Source organism: Dermacentor andersoni, chromosome 2 (genome assembly GCF_023375885.2).
Source record: "Dermacentor andersoni chromosome 2, qqDerAnde1_hic_scaffold, whole genome shotgun sequence".
NCBI classification, from domain to species: domain Eukaryota; kingdom Metazoa; phylum Arthropoda; class Arachnida; order Ixodida; family Ixodidae; genus Dermacentor; species Dermacentor andersoni.
Genome location: NC_092815.1, coordinates 67,326,676 through 67,347,238, shown reverse-complemented (window position 1 = coordinate 67,347,238; position 20,563 = coordinate 67,326,676). Strand labels below are relative to the sequence as shown.

At 47.2% G+C, this 20,563-nt stretch overlaps 1 protein-coding gene across 3 annotated transcripts in view; it reads left to right on the top strand.

The window, feature by feature from the left end:
• The window catches only part of Gel (Gelsolin), a 116,358-nt gene that overhangs the window by 87,351 nt on the left and 8,444 nt on the right, over window positions 1–20,563 (top strand). For all 3 annotated transcript variants that reach the window (XR_011892765.1, XM_072286419.1, XM_072286420.1), the window contains exons 9-17: window positions 2,497–2,650; window positions 6,689–6,804; window positions 8,316–8,453; window positions 10,837–10,923; window positions 14,806–14,991; window positions 16,061–16,144; window positions 16,273–16,334; window positions 17,048–17,231; window positions 17,934–18,044. Coding sequence is in view for 2 of the 3 variants with exons in the window: in XM_072286419.1 (XP_072142520.1) it covers window positions 2,497–2,650; window positions 6,689–6,804; window positions 8,316–8,453; window positions 10,837–10,923; window positions 14,806–14,991; window positions 16,061–16,144; window positions 16,273–16,334; window positions 17,048–17,231; window positions 17,934–18,044 (1,122 nt within the window). In the remaining variant the exon portion in view is untranslated. The remainder of the gene's footprint in view (window positions 1–2,496; window positions 2,651–6,688; window positions 6,805–8,315; window positions 8,454–10,836; window positions 10,924–14,805; window positions 14,992–16,060; window positions 16,145–16,272; window positions 16,335–17,047; window positions 17,232–17,933; window positions 18,045–20,563) is intronic.

Here is a 20,563-nt window from a genome sequence, read left to right as displayed (position 1 = left end):
TTTATTCTCTCCTCCTCCTTCTGGTATTTAGGCGCACCAGTCATAGATATTATAGAGATAATCCCACGGTTAATAGCCTTTATAGGCGTGGCTTCGAAACGTATCAAGCCGGATCGCAGCCAAAATTTTAATGGTTCATGGCCGAAGTTCTCGTGTTGCTTGTGGATAAAGTGCGGGAACTTGGACAAAGTCACCGCAGGACGTCACCACGACTTGCATTTTCGCTGAAAATCTTTGCTCGGTGACGTCGGCTTGTTCTATGTCCGTAGATGGTTGTTTTTCGAAAGATATTGGAAACGTCTCGGGAAGCGAGGCCGCGCTGATATGTCAGCGCCACAACCTTGCATTTACAGAAAATAATTTATGCAAATTTGACGACGCTAGACACCTTATACGCCAACACCTACAGCACTCACAGCTGGATGAACTTGTCCCCAAGATAACCTACATTTAAAAAATTAAATTATGGGGTTTTATGTGCCAAAACCACCTTCTGATTATGAGGCACGCCGTAGTGGAGGACTCCGGAAGTTTCGACCACCAGGGGTTCTTTAACGTGCACCTAAATCTAAGCACACGGGTGTTTTCGCATTTCGCCCCCATCGAAATGCGGCCGCCGTGGCCGGGATTCGTTCCCGCGACCTCGTGCTGAGCAGCCTAACACCATAGCCACGTATCGTACCCTTAACTAATCTCTGGCCACGCTTTGACTCGTCGCAGTAAGTAACGATTGTTTAGGTTACGCATCGGGTGTGTTAATGTCGCACATCGCCTTCACGCACAAAAACGTTCGACGAGGCCCTTCGTGCCTGGCGAGTGGACACTGCAGCGAAACGCTTGAGCGCTTGGCTGTGAGAATGTCCAACTTTCCGCAGTCGTCGCTGCGTGCTGCTGAGCAAGCTGCAAGAAACTTGTTTAGGCGTAAGCATTCTTTGGCGTGTACCCTGGAGGAACCGTGTATGTCTCGTAACACCTTGTAACTGGGGATTAAGTCCGTAATTGGTCGAGTTAAATGGTTTAATCGTTATACTAGTGCAACTGTATGTAGCTGATTGGTACCTTTAGAATCGATAAAAAGAAAAGGGTCACATCGCCGTCCCCTCGACATGGTCATTTGATGCATTAAAAAGGTATCAAATGATCAGAATAACCGATTGGTTGACGTGGTTTGACAAAAAACGCGTGTTGGCAGGGGTCAGGCTCAGCTCATACAATCGCCTCGAAGGGGTCGGATGAGTTCTCGCAATGGCACCGAAGAAACGTAAGCTTGGTGAAACGCAGAAGCGGCGTAGGGACGCTGCACGACAACGGGAATGTCGTAGTCTGCAGAGGGAAGAACAAGCACAACGACAAGAACTAAGAGAAGATCAACAGGAAGTAGAGGAAGGGAGATGTTCAGAACGGACATGCAACAACGTTATAGGGCGATGCTCGATAAAATAACTAATGCTACAGAAATTCCGAGAGTTGTCTACTAATGCGAAAGCATGCGATTGGTGGACATCATAACCTAGCAACGTAAGTAAGCAAAAGCGAAATAACAGCAGTGTCAATGAATGTTTACGCATTAGTGGACAATTTTAAGAATTCCTGTAGCAGTTTCTGGCTATAACTGAGCCTAATGACGTCTTGTTTAAACAACGTCGGGCTTCCATTCAATATGAGGCTCACAAAGCTGTGCTGGAATTCTTGTCAACCATGGCACTACTCTGGTCTATAATGTTCATGCTCTGCGTGCGACTGTACGATGTCTTATTCCTTCCTCTGTCCTTTTTTTCTCCCTTTGCCTCCTTCTCCTTCTTTATATTTTTTCCCTCCTCTTCAAGCAAGTGGGTGTGGTGTCCTGTTTCTAACCCGCCTCTCTCTTGGTGGTGTTGATGTATGTTTACATGATTCATAATAATACTTTTGTTGCCAACTTTTGTTACCTTCTTTTTCACGGCATTTGTGTTGCATGAAGGGACGCACCAGATCCGATGGCTTGTTGGCTATGGCGGTCTGCTGCGGAGAACCAGTTGACAGGTTCGACTGTCGGCCCAGACGGCCACATTTCAGTGCAGGTGGAATGCGAAACGCTTCCGCACCGTGCTTTGTGGGCACCTCGGAGTACCACAGGCGGTAAAAAAAAATGACCCATGATCCTCCATAGCGGCTTCTCTCGAGGCCCTGGTGTTGCCTTAGAACGTTGGATGGCATCAATACTATACATGGATGACATAAGCAGCCGCGTAAAAGCTGAAACTATTCGCAGCCGTAGTGTGCGGATAGAATTCTTAAGAGTGCTCTGTGCATGTATACATTATCCGTACACTGAACCCGTTTTTGCAAGCTGCTTGCCACGGTCTCGAATATGTGTTTTTTCTTTCATTTTAATGCTTTCAGTATTTCCAGAACTTTTGCGTGCGTACGTGTATTTGCAAACCGACCGTGCTCCCACGTTTACTTACTTAACCCCAGGTGTTCTCGTCCGTCTGCTTACTCTCTCAAATTTCGCAGAAATATCTCAAATACCGAGGCTACCCGGAATGGTGCCAAGTGACGCGCGTCATCTGCGGCGCCGAGCCGCCCATTTTCAAGCAGTACTTCGCCTCCTGGAAGCAAGAGCAAAGCGCCATCTTCGGCAGGAAGGGTGCGCTCAATCGCATCGCCGGTAAGGATGCATTGCAATGACCCGTCTGTGTTGGCATGGGTTCGCAACATTTCAGAACAAGTGGGTTCACAAATTGCAACCAGGGTCGTTTAATGTTGGGGGAAACATTTCGCACCTTAAGCTAGAACACGTACTTTAACTGCGGACTAGGACCACCTGTGGTTCCCGCACAACGAAAGCGCTCTAAGAGAGAGAAAGAGTGAGAGAGAGGGAAATCTCTTTATTGAAAAAGCCGAATAGGAACGCGTAGATAACGCAGGCTTCCGAAATCGGGAGTGAGGATGGCGTGGCGTCGCGGCGATGACCTCGTCACGCAATGCCGCGGCAGCAGGTGTCCCCTTTCGCCGGCTCTGCTCCGTCGAGGTCCGAGCCAGCAAGCGCGAGACAGCGTCGCGAGCGCGAGAGGCGCTAGTGACCTGGCGTCGCAGCCAATGGGAAGTTCCACTGCTACAGTCGCCGCCGGCTTTTTAGCTAAATGGGCCATTTGACGCTTTCGCGCAAAGGTATTGTGATATTATCAGCAGCGGAGTAAAGGTTGGCCCGCATTCAACGTTTTCTCGGAGTTTTCTGGCATTTCGTCACCCGGCGACCCGGCGTCGGTCGGCCTAAAGCATAGAGTTTCATATTACTACATGTTATTAGATTCGTCAGACGTAGCTGTAGAGATGAACTTGGGACGACAGGGCTAAGCGAGCAGGATTTACATTTAAAAACAGGACATACATTGGCAGACTAGCGCGACTCCCATAAGGAGCCCGCAAAACTAACATACAGCAAACAGTTTACGAGCACACAGCTCACTCCTACATTTCGAGTATGACAGAGCACTCAGCTCCCGACAACGAGCACGACACGAGCACACCCTAGCAGCCGGCAAACGCTGCTTATAAGTTCTCCGCTTGACGTCATAGTTCGACGTCATCGTTCGGTCGTGGACGGAGCACGAATGGTCGGGAAGGTTCGTCCAAGCATTGTAAACTTGCCGCCGCCCCGCACTATCGTTTACGCCCACACACACGCAAACACACAGGTGCGAACCCATACACACAAAGGCTCCGGAGTCGACGACCGAGGGCTTCGTAGAACTGTGCTCCGTCTCGGGTGGTGCGGCCAAGTACCAATTTCCTTAGTTGATCGCGCGCCACGTGGCTGCCGGTCATTCGCAGTTCTCGGTACCGCCCAGCTTTCAGTGCCGACGTCAGAGGGCTTCGTAGAACTGCTTTGCCCCGGGTGGCTCGGCCAAGTACCAATTTCCGGAGTTGATCGCGCGCCACGTGGCTGCCTGCCGACCGCAGCTCTCGGAAGGGCGCCCCGACTGGTGGGCTTGGAACACGTGCAGCGGGCTGAAAGCTGGCACGTTGCCACCCCGTATGGCCATTCTTAACAATGTATAACTAGAGAAAAATCTTGCGCTGCGATCGTTCAACCATCTTGGGAATGATGGGAAGTACAGGCTACGGATTGGCGTTCTGTTGACTGGCGAACTAGTCTACAGGTATTTTTTGGCAGTTTTGGTTTCGCTCCAAGCGCAATTGCTATAACCCGCAGTGGGACGGTGCGACGCCAAGCTCACTGCCCAGCGCTGGGCCAGCGACTGCGCCGTTGTTTGTGTCGCGGTGTGGTGCTGAAGCCCTGACGAGAAAGCGGCGGCATCGTAAAGGTGGAAAGAGCGTGTTTTGACCGTTTTGACCTTGGTTTGTTAAGTGTGTTAGGTTGGCGCTGTAGCGTTACGTGCTTTATGAAACACAAGAAGAACAAAAGGAAGGCACTACCGATACAAGACATGAACAGTTGTACTTCCAGTGGCTTGACAATCAAATTTTATTAAGGACTTCATTACGCATTGCTCATTTATGTGCTCATTGAAATGTGCATTTTAGGGCTTCGAAACACAAATTTACTAGTGGTAGGAACGGTTGCTGCTTCCTGGCTGTATAGTCTGCTGTCGCAAAATGCAAAGCCACTCCATAACAGCTGTTGGCGGCCGCTTCGGAAGCGGTACGTCAATACAGAATATAATTAAGCATACTCGTAGGAGGCCACAAGAGTCCTAGCTAGTACTGCAGCAGATGTGATTAAAAGTACTTGATGACGTTCAGCAATTGTGACAGCCGACGCAGCCTTTCGAAAGAGCGAGAGAGTTCGCAAGTGCCTGTCGTCTGCGAGAAAGATATCGCGTTCGCAGCGAGCAGGCGTCGTAGGAACGACACTTGTAGCATTCCTCTCAAAGGCGCAACACTTTCTCACAATACAAAATCTTTATTTCCACAAATACTTGATGAGTATTTTTATATAAGTACATGTAGGGTTGTTATTGCTGTTGTAAAAGTAAATAAATAATTATTCTCTGGCGCTAAATCGGGGACAGAACTGCAGAAGAATGCATACCCTGGTGTGCCCTGGTGGCAAACCGTGCTTCCATCTCAAAGTCGTACGAAGCTTACTTAATGTGTTGTGCATTATATAAAATACTGCTGAAATAAAATTAGATTTTACGCGATAACATTTGAGTATAGCTTCGTTTACTGCGCCGCAAGCAAATGCCGCTAGTCTAAAGATCGAAGTCCATCCGAAGCCCGTATTTCCTATCCTTCCCATGTAGGTTGAGGCAACGCTCAGGAGAGCCCCCGTAGACACTAGCGCCACGTTTCCCTCTAGGGTACTTATTTAGAAACTCTATGGCGTAAAGGGACACCAGGATCTAGCCACCATAACCAGGAGATCTCGCCCATAGAGTTTCCTACAAGAAGTGTAGGAAACTCTATGATCTCGCCGCCACCGCCGCCGAAAGCAGTTCGATGAGCGCCGACCAATCAGCGCCGGTCCGCGTGCCGCTCGTCTGGCTGGACGCTCTCTCCGGCGGCGTTCATGCGACGACGCTGAGAGACGCGACGACGCTGAGAGACGCAACGCCAGAAAGCGCCGGTATAAACACCGAATGTGGGGCGGCCTTAAGTGTTCTGGGCGATGAAGCTCTCAATTTTTCTGAGAAACACTGATCTCAGTGAGCTATGTTATTATTATATGTTGCGTTATGTGTGAGCTGAGTGTTGTTTGTCCTACGTGTATCAATTTACTTGTAATCGCATTCGCTTGGAGTACCACAAGTGGACTACCAGGCGTGCATCTCCAGTTTTCATTCCAAGAGAGCCCCTTACTTTCTCATCAGTATAGCGGTGAAACGCTGGAAAACGCAGGCAGCGAGGTCTTGAACTGAGGGACTTGAAAATTGAGGATATTCAACAAACTTAAATAAACTTTTTGCTACTCATCAGTATAGTTCAATAATGGTCCTTTGTCTAAAGCAAGGACAAAAATGCACGCTATCAGAATAATTCCCGGTAAATGCGGGAATTGTTACATCCCAGTGTTTTGAGCAGCAGCGTGTGTTTTTTTTAAATTTATTTACAGCACCCTTAATGACTCCACAAGGGTATTACATAAGGGGGGGGGGGACTTTATTGCATTCCCACAGATAATAAAAAAACAAGAAAGAAGGTGCAGGTTTATACAGAAGATACAGCGGCACAAAATGGATCAGTATTTTTTATAGACGCAACGTCTTTCGGCACTTCATTCCAAAGTTTAATAGCTAAAAGAAAAGGAGAGAACTTGAACAAGTTAGTCCTGCAATGACCAGGCATGACCGGGGTAGTTGGAGAAGTATGGGAGAGGCCTTTGCCCTGCAGTGGGCGTAATCAGGCTGATGATGATGATGATGAGTCCTGCAATGGGGTAGGTATACTTTGAATGGATGATCAGTGCGTTGGGAGATGTATGAAGCAGGGTGAATATGTTCTAGTCGGATAGTACAAGTGCTGTGGTAGAGTTTGAAGAAGTAATGAAGTAAAGAAATGCGTCTTCGTTGCTGAAGTGTTTCAAGAATCAAGGTGTTTCTAAGATGTGTAATACGGTCGTGTGTGTAGTTGCCCGATATAATAAGGGCAGCGTAACTTGGAAGGCCCTCAGTACGATTTCAGTCAGCATTCGATACGCAATGCGCAACTTTTGAATGAGGCTCACATTTCTATTTTTCAGAGATGGACAAGACATTCAACGTGAGTGAATTGCACCGCGAGAAACGGCGCCTCTTGACCAAGAACCTGGGCAACGCATGCAGTTTCATGCCTGACGACGGCTCTGGGTCAATGGAGGTAAGCTTGTTTGCCTGATGTTTCCTGCATAATAGAAATCATGCACGCTTTGAGCTTTGAGATGACAAGGGGAGGACGACAGCCCATCCATTTATATGCAGGACATGGGCAACGTAGGTCTACCTAAAGAGTATTTTTTCTTTTCTGGTAGCGTGGCTTTCAATGGCAGCGTCGGGCTTCCTACAGATGACGTCACAGTGAGGGCTTGTTGGCCTTCTATTATACAGGAAGTGTTAAGTTGCCTCGGTTCTTTCCCCCGCACCCTGTGCAAGCGCGTGAGACCTCTGCACAGGCTCGGAAATGAAGCACATTCCTGCAAGAAAAATTTACTGGTGACCTAAAATTTATTAACATTTATAACGCTTATTTCGCTCGCTGACACCAAACTTAAGATTTTAGATACGCTGTTCTGCGCTGGCAGTTTTTCAAGGTGCAGCAGATATTGGAAGGAAGTCTTAACTTTATGATACCTGACGTTGGCCTCACTGAGCTGCGTCCAGAATTCTTGGCCAATGACAGATGGTGATCAACAATATTCTCACCAAATAGAAAAAGAAACGGGATGCAATTACCGGAACTTACGCCTTTTTAGCACGAACTAAGGATATTGAAATGGATTAAATGAAATAAGCTGGGGCAGTAAGGCTTCGCCCATGATTTAGCTAGATTGTGGAGTGATAAAGGGGATACTTTGTGGTGCCTAGGACTATGGTCGTAGCAATGGTACACTAAGAACTTGCGTTAATTAGATGAACAAACTTCCGTAGGTTGCTATTCCTCAGTAAACATAAATGATGCGAAAAATCATTTCACCAGTTGCATTTTCCGCCTAAGATTGACCTTTTTAGAAAGGCGGTCAGGAAATTAAGCTTACGGGATCGGTCATTGAGGAACTGTAGGTCACTATGTGCTCAACAGGCTCCCAAGGTCCTCTTATTGTTTGAGAAAGCACACAGGCTCCACTTTAAAAGGATGTCACTAACGAACATTGTCCATTAAAACACCAAGCAAGGCATCTGACGCGGGTATTGCAGCCATCTATTTGTGCGAAGATGCATACTATACACTGGTTCAGAGCAAAAAGGAAATAGCAAATATAGGATTTATTTTGAACCAACTCTTGTGAGAAAAAATTTTGGAAGGTGCGAACAAAAAAATAAAATTTTTATCTCCCCATCAGCGGCCTAGAGCCGTCCCCTTCCTTAAAATAAAGGCTTTATTCATTCATTCATCTCGTTATAAGCTTCTCGGCAGTTTTGCTGTCTATGTTTTAGCTAGAAAGAGAGGGGGAAAAAGAATACAATCCGTAGAACCTCTGGTCGATATGCCAGTGCATCAAAGTTTATACGATGACTCATTGCGTGAGAACGACCGCATTAGGACACTGTCCCTGTATGTAGAATCATCCTGCTTTTGTTCGCAATAACCTTTCTTTTTTTTGTAGGTAAACCCTGTAAGACTGCGTTTCCTGTTCGAATCGGCGGATGTCTTAACATTACTTTTGTTTGCAGATCTTTCGCGTGGAGAACTTCGAGCTGGCACCCGTAGACCCGGCAATCTACGGTTTCTTTTTCGGCGGGGATAGCTACGTCATCAAGTACACCTACAAAAAGGGCTACAGCGAGCGCTACGTCATCTACTTTTGGCAGGTGCGTACATTTCGTAGCAGCCTCACGGGCTCCTGAGCCAACGAAGTAATTATCCACGTGAGAACACACGCTTAATATGACATCTTGGCACCGGCATTATAATTTAATCGTTGTACATGGTCACAGCTTTGTGCGCCGCATGTAATGGATGTACGTAGGCGTCGGGAAATTCGTGACATTCCGCAATGCAGTGTTGCCCAAAAATATGCGCCCGTGATATTTTCGAATAAAACAATCGTTCGTATCTTTCGGCAGACGCAGACGCCTATTAACTGTCGCCGTGGTCGTTCATCGATATATAAAGGTTGGACATGTTGTCTAAAAGATTTATTGTAGCAGATGCTTGTAAGATACTCATTGTTCGAGATCTATAATACAAGGGCTCGTTATAAGCTTTTGTCGACAGGAAAAAAAGCTACAATCTCTTTTCAAGGCTACTTCGCTTTGTACCATAAAATAGTAAGACAGAACGCAGTGGTACGGAACATTAGCGATGTGTGCGCTTCTTTGACAGTGCAGTCCTTAACATCTAAACGAAACTGATGCAAGTATTATGCAGCATCAGGCGCCTCACTGCTTTTTGATGTGCGCGATTAGAAGCCAGCGATAGTCGTTCCTAGCTCCCTCACATGTTGCTCTGGCTGTTTATCTGTCACGGCTACAACGTAAGTGATCACGCGCGTTGATTGCACCAAGCCAGTTATAAATTAATGCTAAGATAGCTGTTGATGGCTTGAAGGTTTCCGGGAGGCCACTGTAACTGGAGGTCAGAAACATTGCCTCGTTCACCTTTCTTGAACGACGGGTAATTTAATCATAAGTTACTTCTAAGATAAAGCTCTTGTTTGCTAAATTACTTTGATTGCATCGTATGATTTGATCCTTAAGTTTCGTCATGTATAGTTGTTGACGTGTGTGCTGACAAACCAAGCATGTTGAGTTGGAACGAGCTTGCAAGGAGCTTCGTTCAGGGCTAAACGAACTGCCTGCGTTAAGTACACGTCTCCGTGAAACGATAAACGTTATTCTCCTTACAGGCTCCGTAATTATATAGCCTTTGCTCTGGCCCAGCTGCTAGTATGGTTGTCTGCTTGCGAGAAGGAGGAGGAGGGAGTGCTTGAAGTACGTTCTTTCTTGGCACATACGCTCAGCGCCACTCTATATGTAGTTGCTTTAATATTCACTGATTAACAAGAGGCGCTTGACGTTACATGCACAACTGCGACGCCGTCAGTCATGCTCTACAGTAGCATGCCGGTTTGTGTGCTATGACCCCATGTGAATGCGATATGTGGGTGACCTGAGCTATAATTCTAAGAACATTGAAATAAGACTGTTCTTACCGCTGCTTTGTTTTGGTTCATATTTCGCAGTGGAGTTGCGATTCTCTTTTGGTACGCAAAACGCTTGACATGGTTTGTTGCCTGGTAAACTTGGACATCTAGTTTACAAGCGGGAATTCTCTCCTGCGATGACATAGGGTGCTTACGACGGTGTATTTCAATCCTTTTACGGACGAACGAGGCGAGCAGAATCTAAATGTGTCATTAATCGATATGAATAAAATTAAAAGTGGCGTCCTTTTGCTGAAATTGAGCAATGCCAAATCAGCGGTAGGCGCAACATAATCTCTTAAGGTTGTTATAGGATGAAAGTGCATGTGACTGCAGACAGGCGCATGCACGTGACATCGTTCTCATGAAAGCCTCTGGACACGCAGTCCTCTCTCCAGGCGCTACACTCACTGCGGTTTAATGAACTCTGATATGCGTCATTTTCGTAAGTGTTTCAAGAGGCACTCGAACGTACGCGCCGGTGGCGTGGGTTGAAGTAGATATTGTGCGAACTGCGAGCTTACGCTTAGTACTGCTAGACCGCTTCTGTTCTATCCCTTCTACTTCACTAATTCCCTGTAGCTTTCAGACGCACTAAACAGTGACCGTCACTGTCATCACAATCAACGATGCTTTATTAATATACACACACGTGGCAAAACGTGCATGCAGAAGGAAGTCCCGTGGTCAAAGACCGATTGGGGACCTTCCGTACAACCTATCACAAATATGCTAAAGTTACGTCGCAGTATGCAGCCCATGAGCGAAACTAAACTTGCGCTGTAATATTTACGCCACTTACAAAAAAAAAATATAATTACAATGAAAGCGGAAATACGTACGGGCACATTGAATTTGAAATCTAGGATGTTAGACTTATTCTTGACTGCGCATTTCATTGTAAAGCTTTGCTTGTCGACGACAAGTAAGCTTCTTTTTCTTAACCTGGTGGATTCAATAACAGTGATGTTGACCGTTTCGAGCTTTCTAAATCTGTTACCTACTTTTTTTTTATTTTCCTAATACTGACTCGAACTCTGTAACCGCAGGGAAACGAGAGCAGCCAAGACGAAAAGGCTGCCTCCGCGATCTGGGCCGTGAAGATGGACAATGATCTCTGTGGAAAGGCCATTCAGGTATACTTCCATAGAAAATGTATTTGGATGCTTTTGCTTTTCTATGGAGTAGTTACGAGTTGGTCTGCGCGAAATAACAGCGATCCTAATTTTTCACTAAAGATAGATCGCGTATCTATCTATACTTCGCTGCAAACGACGCTAATAAGCGCGCAAGCGTCTTTGGGCTACGTCACTGCATGGCGTAGACGTCAGTGCAGGCATCACAGCAGTGCTCCAAAGGTGTGGTTCCTGTTCCTTTATTGCGCACAGGCGCTTTCGCATAGTTTGCGTGAGTATTTCTGATGACATGGCAGGAACATTAAGACACGATAAATTAGTTTCACATGTTTTATATAGGTATTGTAAAGTTACAGGTGCTTTCGTTCGATAAACATGTCGCATAGACAACGATAAAATATTGCTGACTGCGCAGGAGCTGCATTTGTACCCGCTGCGATAGACCAGTGGCTGTAGCGTTGCGCTGCTGATCTCGAGGTCGCGGGTGCGATCACGACTGCGGTGGCCGCGTTTCCATGGGGCTGAAACGCAACAAATACTTTCATGTATTTGGATTTGAGTGCACGACAAAGAAACTTAAGCGGTCAAAGTTCATCCTGAGTCGCCCACGTGGGCGACTCAGTATTAACTTTGACTACGGCGTGCCTCATAATTATATATCGTGGTTGTGCCACGTAATATCTTAGAATTTAATTTTAATTAACGCGTACTTTTATTGTTGCAAATGGGTTCTCGAGACCTTTAGCTAGCGTTGGCCCAGCTGTCTGAAGCTTTTGACCAGCTCGATTCGCGGAGAGGACATAGAGAGATACGAGGCGACGTAACGAACGACAAAGCGTTTAATTACGTTGCTACGTACAGGGCGAGTAGCTCTGCAAACGGCTCGTAACTAAGAGCTAAGGCGTAGGCTCAAAGCTGAAGCTATCGCTGGCAGTGGGCGCGTGCGATTCTTATAGCGACTAACATTCGTTGGATACTCCAGGCACCTTTCGTTCTGCCGGTGCCCAGCCAAATATACAAGGCCGATCCCGAATATATTGCAGCCTAAAAATGTAGGCCCATCCCGAAGGTTGTGCAGTCTAAATATGTGGACCTGACCAACGGCGTACATGGGTATTAAAATTAGGTGTTTCATGTCTTTCACGAAGGTCTTCAATGAATAAACGATCCTTTAAAATTTCTCCGGTACTGAGTGGTACTGAAACCGCGTCACACGGTTCCCTCAATCACGAAAGCCCGGCAGCTTAGCGCGCTGCGCACCATGAATGTCATGAATGTCCTCAGGGATGGGGGCGGGGGGGGGGGATAAATTCTCAGTGCTCGCACGCACCGGCGCGCCACACATCTCGGAGACTGGGCACAGACTTCACGGGCGCGCCCCTTGATGGCGCGGCGTGTCCAGAGAGAAGCGCGAGATAGGTGTTCGGTTGCGGTGCACGGCTCATAGGCAATTACGAGGCACAGGTGCAATTTCTGAGACCACGCGTTCTCAGAGGCCACGCAAAGGACTTCGCGCCGAATTCACGGCGCCGCCGCTAGATGGCAGAGCTGTCTAGAGGGAGGCGCCACGAGGGAGGCGCCACGAGGAGCCCGGCTGCAGCATACGCCTCACACATGACGCGTTTCGGCAGTGGGAGTGCTTCACTGCTAATCTCATTACCATCGGTATTGATTTTGACGTGGATTCTGCCGGATTTCTTATTGCTTCCCGGAAGAGGGAGGGCATTGTCACTATCTGTGCTCGTAGCCTGGCGCGGCCGTCTTATCCAGGCATGTTGACGTGAGTCAGACGCCACTTGAGCCATATAGAAAAGGGCAGAAGGCTTCGCTCAGGGGCGCCAATGCAAGCATCGATGCCGATGCGCAGAGGCACGCCCGTTCACGTTCGATGTAAGCACATGGCTTTCGGCGTACTTAATCGTACGAATCGGCGCCGTTGTCCGAGCAATAGCAACAGGAATTAGGCCTCGTGCGTGACGCGAATGTTTGTTAAAAAAGGGAAAGGTAACGGTGTCTGGAATAACAGAGGCTGCAGCACATCACTCGAGAGCTCTCATGTCTGGCTGTGCTTGCTCTTCGCGTGTATTCATTCCTAAATGTCCTTAGAAATAAGTAGCTATACTTTCGGCCAGCTGCTATTTTCCTATTTACATGCACGTGAAACGCATACATTCTCTCACTAGAAATCCGCTAAAATTGGCTAAAGTAATACTCGTTGCATTTAGGAGATAAATTTGAATTCTTCTGCCAACTGCGGAAAAACAAGGTTTATTTGGCGCCTCGTAGTTTCTGCAAAAATTTCAAATACCGGCATGGTAAAAAATTTGACACGAAGTATATATATATATATATATATATATATATATATATATATATATATATATATATATATATATATATATATATGATACCAGAATATATAGTAAGTTGAGTGTCTCCTGAAGCGGGCAAATTTGATATGACTTTATAGGTTACGCAAAATTGTTATGTGGTTTACGACGGTTTTGCGAAAGTGCTTCTAATATATTAGCGGTATGTTTCAAAGCGGGGTACAATACATATTTTGTCCTCGTTAGATGCCTTAACAAGTGCAGTTTACGTAACTATAATAACGCTCCTTATTGCTGAGTTACAGAATTGTAACCTTGATGCCTCAGATTTTTTTTTTTTTGCGACATTCAAGATTTTTTCTTAAGAAATTGATAGCCGAAATAAAAAAAAAATCTGCTGTCTATATCGGCAGATATAACGGCAGATTTTAACCTTTTTTTTTAAAGGGTAACAAGCCTCACGAAATTCGGTAGAATGGATTCTGAGCAATACAATTTCTCAGTTCCTATCTATTTGCATGGGAGCTCCTCGATCGAAGCTTCCTCTTGAGCAACTCTCCCTATGATCTCTCCAGCTTACGCATTAGCACAGCCATATGTGAGAGCCACTGTCCTTAATGGAAATTAATGGAAATTAAAGTGGATGAACAAACAACTTGCCGCAGGTGGGAACCGAACCCACAACATCGCATCACAACTAGTCGCATCGGTAGAGCATCGCACGCGAAATGCGGAGGTTGTGGGTTCAGTTCCCACCTGCGGCAAGTTGTTTTTTTCATCCACTTTAATTTCCATTAATTTATCGTTTCTTTATTCTCATTTATTAAGCACAAGTAATTTCCCCTATGTTGTCCTTGGTGTCAGTGTTTGTTGGCTTCTTATGATATGACTAATAAATATAGGGCCCCTCGGTTAACCCCCTTCTCGTTTATTACATAACGAGGGTCTCGAATCCGGCTACATTGATGCCTTCAGGTAGCATATGTGGGTTTATTAACCAGTTGCCTTCACCCAAAAAGATCACGTTCTCGTGACGCCTGCGGCAGAAAGGACGTTCCATGTCCGCCGCCAAGGTATGCGAGTGGTGGCGCTGGCTAACACTCCCGGGGTTCTACTAGGACACGTAAATACCCAAGAAAGTGGATGGGGAAACAGCGCCGCGGTAGCTCAATTGGCAGAGCATCGTACGCGAAATGCGAAGGTTGTGGATGCGGTTCCCAGCTGCGGCAAGTTGTTTTTTCATCCACTTTAATTTCCATCAATTTATCGTTTCTTTATTCTCATTTATTAAGCAAAAGTAATTTCCCCTATGTTGTCCTTGGTGTCAGAGTTTGTTGGCGTCTTATGATATGACTATATATATATATATAAAGAAACGCAGAAGAAGAAAGAGAAAGAAAGCGCGCAGGGTTGCGATCCATGCCCCACAGCATTAATCAACGTCGTGGGTTGTTCTGTACCCCACCAGGTATGGTTGTGGCTCCCTGCGCGTCAATAAATACACGCTCGCTGACTGGCATGCAGTGCTGAGTCGGTCTGCAACTCTGCGCAGGTGCGCGTGGTTCAGGGCCACGAGCCGGAGCACTTCCTGCGCATGTTCAAGGGGCGCATGATCATCTTCAGCGGAGGACACGCCAGCGGGTTCCGCAACCTCAGGGACCACGACACCTACGACGTCGACGGGACGCGCATGTTCCACGTCAAGGGAACCTCGGACGTCGACGTCCGAGCAGTCCAGGCAAGTTTCGTGGCTAGCGCAATCAAGGAGTCAACCTTCATGCAGCCAGTTTTATAAAACGCTAAAAATATTCGGTTAGTTTGGGAGTTTGTGAATAGTGCTGACACAAGCAGAAAGCCGATATTCTACTGAGAAAAAAAAAAGACTTAGCCCCGGGCACCAACATCAACCGTTGGACAAATAAAGTTTATTCCTATCCTATCCTCAGCGTAGTAAAGCTGGCAGCTTTGCTCTTATACCTCGGTTTTACAATGCGGACACAACCACCGCATTTGTCGGTGCAAATTACATAAACAGCCGTTCCTATTTCTCAATGATTTCAATTGCCTAACGTCTATATCTTCCCTAAACGTACTTAAAATATATATTGAAAGCGGTGGCAGGAAGAAACTTCATTTCTGAACATCTCTTAGTCCTAGTCGTTGCTGTCGGAGTCTATAACTGACTGCCCGGTCGTGGTGCTGAGGCCAGCTGTCTGGGCCTAACGTGCTTTGTGTGGACCGACAGCAGCAGTCGTAGTGTATGGCGTAGGTTTTGAGGTGGAGTGGCACAGCTCTCGCAGGGATAGGAAAGTGACGGTGGGAGGGTTGACCGCATTCAAATGTTTTGAGAACGAAGTGTTGCACCTGACATTATCAGTAACTATACAGCGTGTTGGGCGTATTCGCCACATAGCTGACACACCGGCTTAACCAGTCTGATTTCAGCGTGTTGTTGGACAGCGTCGCTGAGCAGTACAACAGTCTGTACCTAACAGAGTAGTACAGCGTCCTCTCTATAGTGCTAGTTCATTTCCTGCAGTTCACTGGCTTGTGAGATATAGGCTGTGATAACGACCTGCGTTATACGCCGGTTTCTGTTTCGATACCCCTCTTTCTCCTTCATTTCTTATCGCTTTAAATCCCGTTTTTCTTTCCCCCGTCCAGAATAGCAAACCCCGTCTTTTATTCGCATCATTTAACCAACAAGCTTATTTTGTGTTAACCTGTTTCCTTACTTTATGCAGCATGCTTTGACTGGCACGACAGTCTTGTGAATAACTGTATTACCTTCTACGCTGTCCTCGCAGGTAGATGAAGTGGCGGCGTCCTTGAATTCCGAGGACGTCTTCGTGCTAGAGACACCGAAGACAACTTTCCTATGGCTGGGAGAGGTAGGTGGCGCCACATACCGTAGCGATTATTGAAATACTTTATTTGACGCAAATCTCGTTCACATGACATTCGAAGATGTGCACGTGTGGCCTGTGTGCTGACTTTTCACTCCTTTGCCTGCTTTCAGTTCGCCGACCCGTCGGAGATTGCCATGGGCTACAATGTGGCGAAGCTGGTTTCGCCAGATAGGTAAGCGCTGCAAGCACGCCGGAAGCTGTATTTCTTTAAGCTTTCTGTATTCAGTCAAACAGTTCCCCAATCGGGCGCCAATCAGTGTTGCATTCGAAAATTTATATTTAGGGCCGTTCTCGTATTTCCGGCTACATTCAAAGTTGAGCTTAGTAAAGCTTCGGAGAAAAAACAAAAGAAAGAAAATTACAGCAGACAAGAACTTTATTTTGGATTCATTAACTAGTTAATTTGGTTGCTTATATGAGCACCGCGCTGCGGTACGGAAAGTTCTTCGTACCTTTTCAGTGGAAAATTTCAGTAGTATGTTTTACCTCGGAGTCAGCAGGCGCCTTCGATGTTCAAGTACACGTGAAAAACAGGAAGGCTCTCATCAGGCAACCGCTGAACTGGTTTGAATTCGAAAGGAAAAGGGTAAATTGCAGAAGCTGTTCAGAATATCCTCAAAATAGTTTTTAACCTAAACGAAAATTGGTAAATTAAGATGGAATTAACAGTAATATTGAAACTCTTTATCGAAGCACCACAAACAGATATCGTAATCTTATAATCTGCTTCTAATAGAACCTTTAGTGAGTGAACGAACAGATCTCGACTTATCGGTTAGTGCTGCAGTTCTCCAAACTGCGTCACAGAAACGGTACTTTGTGGAATGCCACGGCTTGGAGTTCGAACCTCTGAGCACAGGTGCCGGGCGCGCGTCGCGAACGCAGGCAGGCGGTGGAGCTGAAAGAAGGATCGGAGCCGGAAGAATTCTGGAAGTCGATCGGCGGCAAGGGCGAGTACAAGAAGGGACACCAGGAGGTGCACAACCCGCTGCTCGAACCCCGGCTGTTCAAGTGCTCCACGGCCACCGGAAGGCTGCGCGTCATCGAGATCTGCAACTTCACCCAGGAGGTATACTGCTAACTTTCTTTCCAGTATCACGTTCTTTTCTCTCTTTGATTTCATTATCTACAAGCGAGTGCGTGTGGTGTCTCTTCTCTAGAGTAATTTTCTTCACATTTCGTGTGGCGTTTGTATGCTATCATGCTAACAATGAGCAATCAGTCCATCCAACGTTATGAACTAAGTGGACGAAAGACATCATTCCAACCGAACTACTCTGATCACACCGCCTGAATGCATTAAGTTTCCATAATTGTGCTATCCAGCGTATTGATTGGGTTGGAGGATTCAGTCGATTGGGAGATGGGATGTAATACAAAGGACAGCTCCTTTCCACCAGCTCAGCGTGCCCTTCTGTCGAGGGCGGCGTCACATAGCAAACTCGTATGCATCTTCCTAAGTCGAATAAAAGCAATAGAGGTTGGCCACGGACTGTCGTCGCCTCCATCTGCAGTGACCAACCCTACAGTGACGACTATACGAGATCGGAGCGTCTGCCCGTTTTCATATTCCATTTCGTGCTTATTTAGCACGAACCTCTACGCGACCATATGCGCGGGTTTCGCAGGCACCTTTCAGCCGCTTTGCTTTCGAAGGGCGAAGTAATCTGGAAGATAAACGTACTACGTGAGCCAAGAGGCTTTACTCGATAACGTAGTGAGCTCGAGCGAGCGTTGCAAACTCGTAATCGACCGCTGTATTATGTCGCAGGATCTGGACGTGAACGACGTCATGATGTTGGACAGCGGCGAGGAAATTTACATCTGGATCGGCAGAGGCTCCACTGAGGAGGAGCGGACCAAGTCGCTCGAGGTGGCCATGGTACGGCGCCAGTCTTTTTTTTTTTTGTTGTTGTTGTTGCCAATTCTTGTACGGATTCTTCACGGCCTAATTTCAGCTAGTGCATGGCTACCTGAGGTTATTAGTTGAGGCACTGCCACGCTGTAGTAGCTGGGTTAGAGCCCTTGCTTCCCTACCTCTCATTAATGTTGTTATTAATATTTATTTTTTTAGCAAGGCCCTTCCCGTGTTCGATTTCGTTTCGCACTTTCCGACGCATATCGGTGAATATCCTGCTGCAGTTTCTGATCTCATACATAAACAAGCTTCACCGAAAAACAGAAAATGGCGCCCGTATTCTCAGGTATGGCAGTATGTAAAAGTGCTTCTAGAATGATAAAAATACATTCCTAGTATTTCACTATGCAGTTTGCTAGAGCTTGCGTGGAACTTTCGTGTGCGAGTCATCACATAGAATATCTTGATTAACCCTTGTCTATATTGACACGACATCACTGTAACATACAAGTCCGGACGAAAACACTCAGACGCCGATTGCCTATCACGCGCCCCCATTGACCAGCCGCCGCAAGATGACGAGGATGACGACGCCTTCCTTGGAATAATAAGCGCGGAAGACTTCGCCGAACAACAACGAGCGGACCCGGAACTTAAAGGCCTCGTCGATTATTTGGAAGGGCACACCGACGTTGTTCCCAGGGCATTTAAGCGCGGATTATCTTCCTTCACGCTTCAAGACAGTCTACTCGTGAAGAAGAACTTCTCACCAGTCCGCGCCAATTACCTTCTTGTTGTCCCGTCAGGACTTCGTCCAGAAGTATTGCACGCCCTACATGACGATCCGACCGCTGGACACCTCGGATTTTCCCGGACACTATCGAGGATACAAGAAAAGTATTATTGGCCGCGCCTGACCGCCGACGTCACCCGTTATGTCAGAACATGCCGAGACTGTCAGCGACGCAAGACACCGCCGACAAGGCCAGCCGGATTACTACAGCCAATCGAGCCTCCTTGCCGACCATTCCAGCAGATCGGGATGGACTTGTTGGGACCCTTTCCGACGTCAATAACCGGCAATAAGTGGATAGTCGTGGCGACGGACTACCTCACCCGCTTCGCTGAAACAAAAGCACTGCCGAAAGGTAGCGCAGCCGAAGTGGCGAAATTCTTTGTCGAAAACATTCTGCTGCGACATGGCGCCCCAGAAGTCCTCATCACCGACCGAGGAACGGCCTTTACAGCGGAGCTCACCCAAGCCATTCTGAAATACAGTCAGACAAGGCACAGGAGGACAACGGCTTACCACCCGCAGACGAATGGTCTTACGGAGCGGCTGAATAAGACCCTCGCCGACATGCTAGCGATGTACGTCGACGTCGAACACAAGACCTGGGATGCCGTCCTGCCGTACGTAACATTTGCTTATAACACGGCGGTACAAGAAACAACACAGATCACGCCGTTCAAGCTGGTCTACGGCAGGAACCCGACGACGACGCTCGACGCCATGCTGCCTCACGTCACGGACGAGGAGAACCTTGACGTCCGTACCTACCTCCAGTGCGCCGAAGAAGCCCGACAGCTCGCCGGCCTGCGAATCAAGAACCAGCAGAGGACCGACAGCCGACACTACAACCTCCGACGACGCTTCGTGGAGTACCAGCCCGGTGACCGTGTTTGGGTTTGGACCCCTATACGCCGACGAGGACTGAGCGAGAAGCTTTTGCGTCGCTATTTCGGACCGTACAAGATCATCCGACGTATTGGCGCACTGGACTATGAGGTCGTGCCAGACGGTATTTCGCTATCACAGCGGCGCCGCTCGCGACCTGAAATAGTCCACGTTGTGCGACTCAAGCCTTACTACCAGCGTTAACGAACTTTGTGGCTTCGCGTAACTGACCTTTGGACTTTATTTCTTCTTTGTTACTTATGTTTAAGAAGTGTCCTTTTGTGTTTCGCTCTCTTATATTTGTAGCATCGGGACGATGCTTTTTTAAGAGGGGGGTATTGACACGTGTACTTATCTTTATCGGGCAACCACGTTTCGCCGCCTAACAAATGTAATCGCACAGCATGGGACGCGCCTGCATGTATCCGAAGTTTCTGGAAAGTTATCGATGCTTCTATCCGCTGTCTGTTGTCGCCGAGACTTATGTTATCTGATTTCATCACCTGACGCGAATGGTGTAGAACTTTGTGGAAGGCACGCGGGTCCGAACGATTAGTCTGGAACATTCGACGACTGCTCTATAAAAGCCGACCCGCTTGACCCGCAGATCAGATTTTCGACGATCGCCGACTGTGTTCGCCGCTTTCGTTGTGCTATAAGTGTAGCCTGTTTTGTGGGCACAGGTTCGCCCAATAAAAGCTAGTTTTGTATTCCACCGTACTGCTTCTTTCTTCACCGTCACTACCACGTGACAATATATTTGTCATATACACGTGCTATTGTGGAGGTTGTAGAACTTTTGTGCACTGAATTTGCTGATCACTTATTTAATGAGTGAGCTGTCTCGCTCGCTCGCAGTTTTTTA